At 38.6% G+C, this 9,037-nt stretch overlaps 1 protein-coding gene across 9 annotated transcripts in view; it reads right to left on the bottom strand.

Moving 5' to 3' along the window:
* The window catches only part of LOC18440881 (long chain acyl-CoA synthetase 6, peroxisomal), a 15,218-nt gene extending 7,065 nt beyond the window's left edge, over nucleotides 1-8,153 (bottom strand). For 3 of the 9 annotated variants that reach the window (XR_016039691.1, XM_006851018.4, XM_088845608.1), the window contains exons 1-9: nucleotides 7,846-8,153; nucleotides 5,626-5,686; nucleotides 5,282-5,359; nucleotides 5,054-5,125; nucleotides 4,881-4,962; nucleotides 4,508-4,613; nucleotides 4,348-4,424; nucleotides 582-626; nucleotides 382-468 (exon numbers count right to left, since the gene is read on the bottom strand). Coding sequence is in view for 8 of the 9 variants with exons in the window: in XM_006851018.4 (XP_006851081.1) it covers nucleotides 382-468; nucleotides 582-626; nucleotides 4,348-4,424; nucleotides 4,508-4,613; nucleotides 4,881-4,962; nucleotides 5,054-5,125; nucleotides 5,282-5,359; nucleotides 5,626-5,686; nucleotides 7,846-7,960 (723 nt within the window). In the remaining variant the exon portion in view is untranslated. Of the gene's footprint in view, nucleotides 1-381; nucleotides 469-581; nucleotides 627-4,347; nucleotides 4,425-4,507; nucleotides 4,614-4,880; nucleotides 4,963-5,053; nucleotides 5,126-5,258; nucleotides 5,360-5,625; nucleotides 5,687-7,826 lie in introns of all 9 variants that reach the window. The other 6 variants (XM_088845604.1, XM_020671304.2, XM_088845599.1 and 3 more) reach the window with 6 other exon arrangements.
* Nucleotides 8,154-9,037: the final 884 nt, after the last annotated feature.

Genomic DNA, 9,037 nt, shown 5'->3' with positions numbered 1-9,037 from the left:
TTTCATTACAGGGATTCCGAAAAATTGTAGCATTGAAATAATTACAAATAATCAAAGCTAAATGAATTTGGCAAACCAAAATAGCAAAACCTTGGCACCACAGTGGTGACACACCCAGGAGTGTCCGGATGAACATGTCCTCATCCGATGCCAAGTTTAGTATCTGTATTGCTCAGTTGATAGGGAGCAATGAACCAATAACCTTTCTCAATTAATCTTTACATCAACATAATGTCCTAATTTTGATATTCTGATTTAAAACGAGACAATGCAACAAAGTTCATGAATTTCAAGGGTCATTTGCTACAAGAGAAACATATTCTTCCGTAATTTTGTCCATAGTTGGCTCCCAATAATAAACACAAGAAAGAATACAAGTACCTGTTGGACTAATTTTAAGTATGAGATGATCTGAACCCCTGTTGTTGAAGGGAGTGAAGGAATGTTTTCATCTACTCCTCCAACCACCTTCGTGACAAAGACACAAAAAAGAAAGACAATAAAGAAGGGATGCTAAAGCTTTCATTTAGCTTACATTAAACTATTAAAGTTTTGAACTGCAAAATTATTTACTTCCATACCACGATAAGACGAACAGAAGGAATCTCTGACAAGAAGCTCATTAACTGCCAATTTCCAAGAAGCAGATATGAGAAACTATATTTACTCTTTAATTACATAAAGATGCATTAAATTCAAAACGTGGATATAAAAGTTCTCTAAGCAGTAATTTATGTAGAAGAATCGATACAAGTCATTTACAATTTACGTTTCTAGCAGCACAACGCAACAAGAACAAAGATCCCAAACCATATCAAAAATAACCCTGAGATCAAATTCAAGGTTGTGAAAGCACATGAAAATTGCCACTATCTTAGAATGAAAACCATAAGAAAGAGAGGACGACATTAGAAAATGACAGAACTCCAACTCGCTCCATTCATGGTTCCAGAAAAGAACTCTTTGTCCTAGTATGGTAGGTGATGAGAACACACAACGAAAAGCCCACAAAAGTACAACCCATTCAAATTCTCCAACAACCGAGATAAGATAGCAAGAGGTCACATTAGTAAGAGGAACCAGTGTCACATCCATCCAGATCAGAGCCATAAATTATATCACCCTAGAAAAACCCTAATGTTAAGGCCTTCTGCCCAGCTATATGAAACACCACAAATAAAGTATTGCATGATAAAGAAGTCAAAATCTTATTTCTGAGGACTCGAGAAACCTATTAGATTGAATACCTTGAAGCATATGACATTCTGGGTTTGTGTTCCTAGCCAATGTCGTCAGAGCTGGCAATGCGCTAGGCGGCCTACCCAGCTTAAACAGGACCTAGGCCATATGTGACCTGCAGACTGGGTTCGGGCTTGAAGTTTCAGGCCACTATTTTTATCATGATGGGCCCAGGGTGGGCAGTTCATGGCCCAGCAAGGCTCAGCTAAGTATAACAGAAAAGCCTGGTCCCAACCTCGCCCTGCCAGACCCTCCCAACAGGCAGGGCCCATGCCTGGCCAGTTGCAAGCCTAGATGTCTTCTCTATTCCTAGAGATCAAAAAAGAAATTTACTTACCATTCTTTATATTTTAAAAATTCCACAATTTCATGGACCCCCTTTGTGAATATTTGAGAAAACTCTAAGCCAAGGTTGAGCACAACTATTATAGACTAATCTCTCTTAGAATTCAACATACTGTGCATCAATTTGTTATTCATTTCTCTAATCAAGTAGTATTTACATTGGCCCCAGTCCAAAAACACTGACCAGGGAGAATAGAATGTTGCTAATAAAGGGCCAAAACTTCAGGAAAAGAAGAAAAAACAAAAAATATCCCATCCAAGGGCCCCACTGGCCTTGGCCCTGGCCTAGCCCTCATCCCCGTAGGGCCGGGCCGACACTTGCCCTGGCGAGGCCCTCAGGCCATAGTTTGTGGCCCATCCCTACTTTTTTAGGGCGGGGCCAACCAGGGCCCAGCCAAGCCACCCCGCCCATTGCCAGCCCTATCCACTATGCTTAGATAACATGGCAATTGGCAATTAACCATCAACACCCACATTTAAGTCAAGGGTTTAAAGCATCATTATGAGGATCAGACCGGCTGTCAAACTAAGAAGGTGACTGGTCTAGTCAAAATCGGTCCAACCAGGGACAATAGAATGTATAGCTAATAAAGGGTCTTTGAACAAAACTCCAGAAATTGGTTGTTAACCCATCACCACCGACCCTTCAAGCAAAGGATTTAAAGCAGCATTATGAGAATCAAATTGGCCACCAAACTAACAAGGGGACTGATCTATCAAAACCGGTCAGACCATCAGTCAAACCGATTGGACCGGATTTAAAAAATATAAAGAAAAATGTGAGTAATAGTTAAAAAAATTTAATTTAAAAAAAATGCCCAAATGGTCTTAACCAGTTAAAACTGACTGGCAAGATCGGCTAAACCGATTAAATATTGGTTTTGACTAGTTTTTTGACCAAACCTGATTTTTACTTTGGACCAAACCGACCAAAGCATCGGTCAAGTCAATGACCCAACCATTCAAAATCGCTGGTCCGGTCCAGTCTTGATAACTGTGGTTTAAAGTTGAGTTTAGGATTTTGTTAAGTTGCTTGTCTTCCTTGTCATTCCTTCAAGTACAAGAGCAGCAGTTTTTATCTTTATCCCAAGCATCAGCCTCAAAACAAAGCCAACATAAACTTGGCACCTTCTAACAAAATCACCTTTTCTAGCTGATTCCTATAAATCCTTCAATGAAACTCCTCACCTTTTCTAGCTGATTCCTATAAATCCTTCAATGAAACTCCTCACCTTTTCTAGCTGATTCCTATAAATCCTTCAATGAAACTCCTCAACTAGTATTATAATAGCATTAATGGCTCACAAGTGAGCCTGATCTACGATTCCTCTGCTCCAAAATATCAAAATCCTCCTCCCTCTCATATCTCCTTCTCACCACTTCCCTTCACTCTTTAGGCATCAGGACAATCCTCACAATATTGGGATGTTATAATTCAAACCTTACCTATACCCTGCAACAATTATTATACCTAGACACTTCCATTGACAAAGATGGAGGCCCTTCCATGCATACCTCACTACGCAACACAAAAACACTCCACATAATTTCTTGTGGGGATCCTAAATGGGGGCATAAAAAAAAAGCACCAAATTTTCAAAAAAAAAAAGGAACTTTGCCTTCCTATCCTTGTCTCTTCCCAGCACCAAGATCTACAATGGCCTGTCGACATTCCTACAGACGTAGACTAATAGTTCTCCTAATCACTCTTGTCAATTACCCCACCCATCGGTCATAATTCCCCTTAAATAAGTTTTGCCAAAGTTATCGTTTTAACCCGATGCCCTTCGAAAACAACTCAGGACAAACTATTACCCCAAGGTCTGATCAATAATGCACCATCAAAAGCCATGGTATAAGTGCAGTTCCACCAATAGCTCCCACCAGCAATCTCCAGTGTTGCTCCCACAAACAACCTGCAGTGTTTTCTATGGTCCTACCTATTGCTCTCGTCAACCATACGCACTTTTGTAATCCATATTATCGGTTCTGGTCAAAATATCACACTGACAATTAGTAGTTTTAAGTGCACTATGCATCAATAGTTGGGTGTTCTCAATAGATTCCCAAGTCAAATATATTCCTATTCAGAAATCCATATCAACTGTTATGCTCTGTTTATTCCTATTCAGAAATCCATATCAACTGTTATGCTCTGCTTTCTTTCCTTCCTATACAATGATCAAACACTGCATGTTTGACAATTAAGATAGAGTGTGCATACGATGCCCTGCAGGAGCATATTGTACATTTGCTCCCTCACCACTTACGAGAATTTTTTTCATCTGAAACTTTTAGGTCCATTTTACAATCACTACATGAGTTTTCAGAAAGAAGAAAAGGACATTAAGTTCTTATACAACTAGATCTGACAGTCCAATAATTGGACAGTCTGCGTTCAATCCTAGGGCATGAGTTTTTTTCAGGAACTTCTAGCATTAGCAGTCATTTTTTTAAAGTTGGTTGCTATGTTAAGTAGGTCACATCCCCAAAATTCGGGGACCTAAAAATACCCCTAGCTTGGGTTTTCTCCAAGGAAGCATGTACATTTTTCTCCTGCAGGGGCATAAAATTTTTCCAGATCAACATATGCTTCATTTTTTACCATCACTTAATATGTTTAAGCCATCCATCCTAGGAATGAAAGGATTACATGACAACCACTCCTACAATAACATATGCCGTTAGAATAATCTTCTAATAAAAGCATGTCCATGCAACATATGTCATACAAAGGACGATGAAATCAAGAAACGTACTTACAATATTCAACGTTTGGGGCAGGCAAAAGATAGCTTCTACACCAGCATGGTTAACAATATAGTTAACAGCATCTGGACCTGCATAATAGAAGACCAAACAATGTTCATATATCACAGGCAGATGGAAGAAGGAAGTCATTCCAAATAAGCTAATTGCATACCAAGAGTATCATATAAAGGAACAGAGACGAAAGAATATGCGGAGCAAGCATGATCGACAATAATCCACTCGGGCCTGTTGATAAAGTACAGTCCAATACGTGCTCCCTGTCTTAAGAAAAGACCAGAATAAACACATCCATAATAGTAAGCCTGAAGCATAATTCAGGATAAGGGTAACCTGTGAATATCTACTTCAGAATGTAAGAATATAGATGTCAATATTTTCTCAAGAAAGCACACAAGCAATGGATTAGCAAGTTGCATAACCAATAGATCTACAAAATTACTTCAGGATCTCAACTATCATTGTTGCAAGAAAACAAAATTCATGAATCAAACAAATATAATATGTTTATTATCTATACAACCTACCTTTAATATCTCATGATGTCTCAACCCAGACCCTACAGCTGTGCGTGCAGTTTCTGCTTCTCCATACGTCATCCATTTGTAACTTTTGAAAATACAAGTAAAAATATGTTTGTTTTAGGTCCAAATCATTTTCATCCAAAAAAAAAAGTTCACAAACATGAAAAAAAACATACTCGCCAACTGTTCCATCGACACGTATTCTTGAACCCAGATATTTGAAATCCTGAAAACTTTTGGTCGCATGCCTGAATCATGAATGTCAGGGGCAAACTATCAACTTTCTGACGCACTAATCTGAGAAAGTGTTAAATATTCTAGAACCAAGAGAGAGAGCAATTCCAAAGCTAATTTGGGCAAGATATAGTTGGTTATTACTACCAGTTTAAGACGTAAAAGCATACATAAAATTATCATGCAAAGTTCCAATATCAGGATGATCTGGAAATCTTCCCACAAGTTTCAATGGGGATCGTGCTGATCTGCAAGGTCATAATGTGGTTCAATCAGCATATGAAAGAAGAATGTATGCCCATGGAAAAAACCAAGGTCCAGTGGGTCATCGCCATAATGGAAGGAGATGGCTCTGATGAGTCCTACTCTCCACCCATCACCATCCATCATTTCAATGGATGGCGATGACCCCATTGAGAACGGTTCTTTCTAAGTCCATTAAAATAAGTGTATACTTCACCATTTCGGAATATCCCGCAAATTTCCTGTACAGGAAAATAAGAGAATCTCTTACCTGTAGACATTCCACTTTCCTGTTTGCAGTTTTTCAGGAAGAACCACACTATAGCCCTGCCCTGTAAAGAAACCAAGTAAGACCAAAGTAAGTAATCCAAACATTCAAAGGCAAAATAGAATTAGAGAAGTGTGCAAACTAAGCCATTGTGATTGTATAAATGATAGTCATGCCATAAAGACTGATAGCTATCCAGCCAGATCAAACATAACAGCATTGTAGACCCCAAAATTCAAGAAAAAACATGTAGCCAAATAAGCAATACTGTGTGAGAAATTTAAGAACCTGATTTGCAGTCATTTCTAGTGGTCTAGACTCTAGAAACAACATACCTATAAGTCACAATGTGGGGCGGTCAAGAAACAACATACCTATAGGATGAGTGTAGCTGAGATGAAGATGATGAGATGGATGTGTGGCAAGACAAGAAGGGATAAAATTGGAAATGAATACATTAGGGAAAACTAAGGTGTGACTCCAATAGGCAATAAGATGAGAGAAAGTAGACTTACATGGGCTGGACATGTGCAACAAAGATCCGGTAAAGCACTTATTAGGAGGTGTGAGTTAGTTCAAATGGAAGGCTGAAAAAGGGCAAGGGTAGGCCCAAAAGGACATGGTTGGAAGTAATGGAAAAAAAATAAGACGTGGCCCTTGATAGAGCAAAATGGAAGACCGGGATTCGTGTAGCCGACCCCAAATAGTTGGAAAAAGGCTCTGATGATGATGATAATGATTTGGAGTCATTTTTAGAACCTAACAAAAGCAAATGTCGGCCATGGAAACAGAAAAAGTAGACAGTCTCTCTAGAATAACCCAATCTTCTTTTCTTTTGCAATTTGTTATTCACAAATACATAAGTGGGTCGAGAATCAAGGTTTGTCGTTGGTTGTAAATGTATCAATAACCATGATTGGGGTTAAACTAAGTATATTATCTGATTGTCTAAGACAACTTATTGTAAACTCAAAGGGAAAAATCACCTCCAATCAATTTACAGTAGGAGAGAGTGGTACTTCAGAAATTGATTAATATCCCAAGCAAATCTAAAAACCGATTTTAACTGACATCTGAGCCTTTCGAGATAAGTAGCTTCAATATCCACTTTTCTATGTTCACCGCTTCAAACTAAATGAAGAAAAATCATTACAAGAACACCACATAGAGCTTCTCGTAAAGATGTTTAGTCATTTTCAAACCCGTATAGCAATCGGTACGGCTGGCCTATGATGATTATTGAGGCTTCTAGATAATCAAGAGCATATCTAAAAGACGAAAATAACCAGGTGAGGTCAAGGGTATGATATGTTAATGACAGATTTCGGACACGATTGTAGGTTGATATTTTTCCAATAGGTTCTAAGATGATTCTTGAAACCACTAAGAGAGGACGAATCTCTTATAAATTTAGGCATTACCATATTAGCAAGTTCACTCATACCTAATTCCTTGAACAGACCAACATAATTCTCAAATAAGAGAACATATGGACCAAAAAATTCTCAAAGATAAGAATCAAATCTAGAATCCGATTCTCCAATGCCGTTGTCACAAATTCGCCCATAAAACTATGTGTCCTAGAGAGATTCTAACTGTAGCGGATGAGCCAATATAGGAAAACAAATAACTTAATGGCTTGGCGCCCAACTCAGAGAGAGAGAGAAAGAGAGAGCATGGGAAATGATACAACAATTTGCAAGCAGTGCAACAAAATCTGAATACTCAAATCAGCTCATCAGAGAGTAGAGAAACACATATTAGCAGAGTGCAGCTCATTAACAAAGCAAACCGCCAGAAAAAGCAACTAAAAAAGAAAAAAAATGACAATTAGCATAAATGGCTTAATCAGATCGCAGAATCATCCAGTTGAACAGGAATCTTGTGAGACATAGCAAGGAGGGAGAGAGAGAGAGAGAGAGAGAGAGAGAGAGAGATAGAGAGAGAGAGAGCGTAGAGAGAAAGAGCGCAGAGGGATACAATAAGAATGCACTGAAGGAATACGAGAAGCAACCAAGAGAGAGAACCAGAAATGCATGCCCTGAGAGATAAATAGAGAGGGGAAACCAGGAACGCATGCCAGGAGAGATATACAGAGAGAGGAAACTAGAAATCTATACCAGAAGAGATAGATAAATAGAGGGGAAACCAGGAACGCATGCCAAGAGAGATATACAGACAGAGAGGAAACCAAAAATCTATACCAGAAGAGAGAGAGCTCACCGGAAACAAATTCTCCGTCAGTTTGGTTGGTCGTGAGAAGCGTTTGTGGATCGGAGACATGAGAATGCAGATGCCCACGGATTGCCTCCAGACGTCTCAGTGCGGTGGAATCCATTCCACTTCTCTCTCTAGGAAGATGTCGATCAGAATGAAGACGATCTTTCCTCTTCAGCCTCTAGCAAGAGAACCAACTACAAGCAAGAAGGCACGCTCTCCAACAAACGCAAGCATCAGGCTTACACCAGCACCGTTAAATTTCTGCTAAAGATAGAGCTCTCTCTCCTCTCTCTCTAAATTCTGCACGTCTCTCTCCTCTCTCTCTCCTCTCTCTTCCTAAATTCTACACGTCTCCCTCCTCTCTCTCTCTCTATTTTTGCTTCCTTTTTCGCCTGTGTTTGTTTACGGGCAAAACCTCATTTTTGGCAATTTTTCAGTGAAATCCATTTCCCACGTTATAAATCCCGTAATTCCGTTGCTTATATTTTCCGTAGTTAAAATGGTAAAGTTTGACTACTAATGTATTAGGAATACCGTCATCTTCTTTGATAATCACCTTTTAATCTTTTAATATTAATCTCCATGAGAATTCTCTTTCTCACATGTAACGTTTGCGTACTGGAAATCAGAGAATCAGTAATTTAATCCCTTCGCTATTATTTGTTCCTTTCATTGCTATCACGAATTCATTCCACTTCGAGTGACATGATATGTCAACAGGGAAAACATTCACCGAGAGGATCGCCTTGTGCTTTATGAAAATAAAGAAAAAGCATCGCCTTGAATCCTCATCTCAAACGCATTTTAGGCCTTGAAAATTTTCATGATAGTTCTAAAATACATTTTGAACACTTACTATAAAATTTAAAGTTCAAAAAAGGTACAGTGGATCTAGAAACACTTATTTTTATGGTGAAATAGATGGTTCAGATAACAAGTTGCAAAATAGATGGTTTAGATAACATTTTTTTTATTTGAAGTTTTAGAATCCGTTTTAGAGTCGGTAGTTTTGCATTGTAAATGGGTAGAGTTGGGTCCAAATCAACCCCTACCTACTAATTTAATAGGCTGCTAATCCTATTACATTAGGAGTCAAACTCAACATCAAGCGTCCATCTCATAAATGGATGCAAGAGGACCCAACAAAAAAAATCAAAACAAATGGCCTACAATTTTTATTTAAAAGTATCATTTT

The sequence above is a fragment of the Amborella trichopoda genome, chromosome 1 (assembly GCF_054954075.1).
Source record: "Amborella trichopoda isolate Santa Cruz 75 chromosome 1, AtrichopodaSantaCruz75HAP2 v2.0, whole genome shotgun sequence".
NCBI lineage: Eukaryota > Viridiplantae > Streptophyta > Magnoliopsida > Amborellales > Amborellaceae > Amborella > Amborella trichopoda.
Note: the sequence above shows the minus strand (reverse complement) of the source record. Positions and strands in the feature narration are given on the sequence as shown.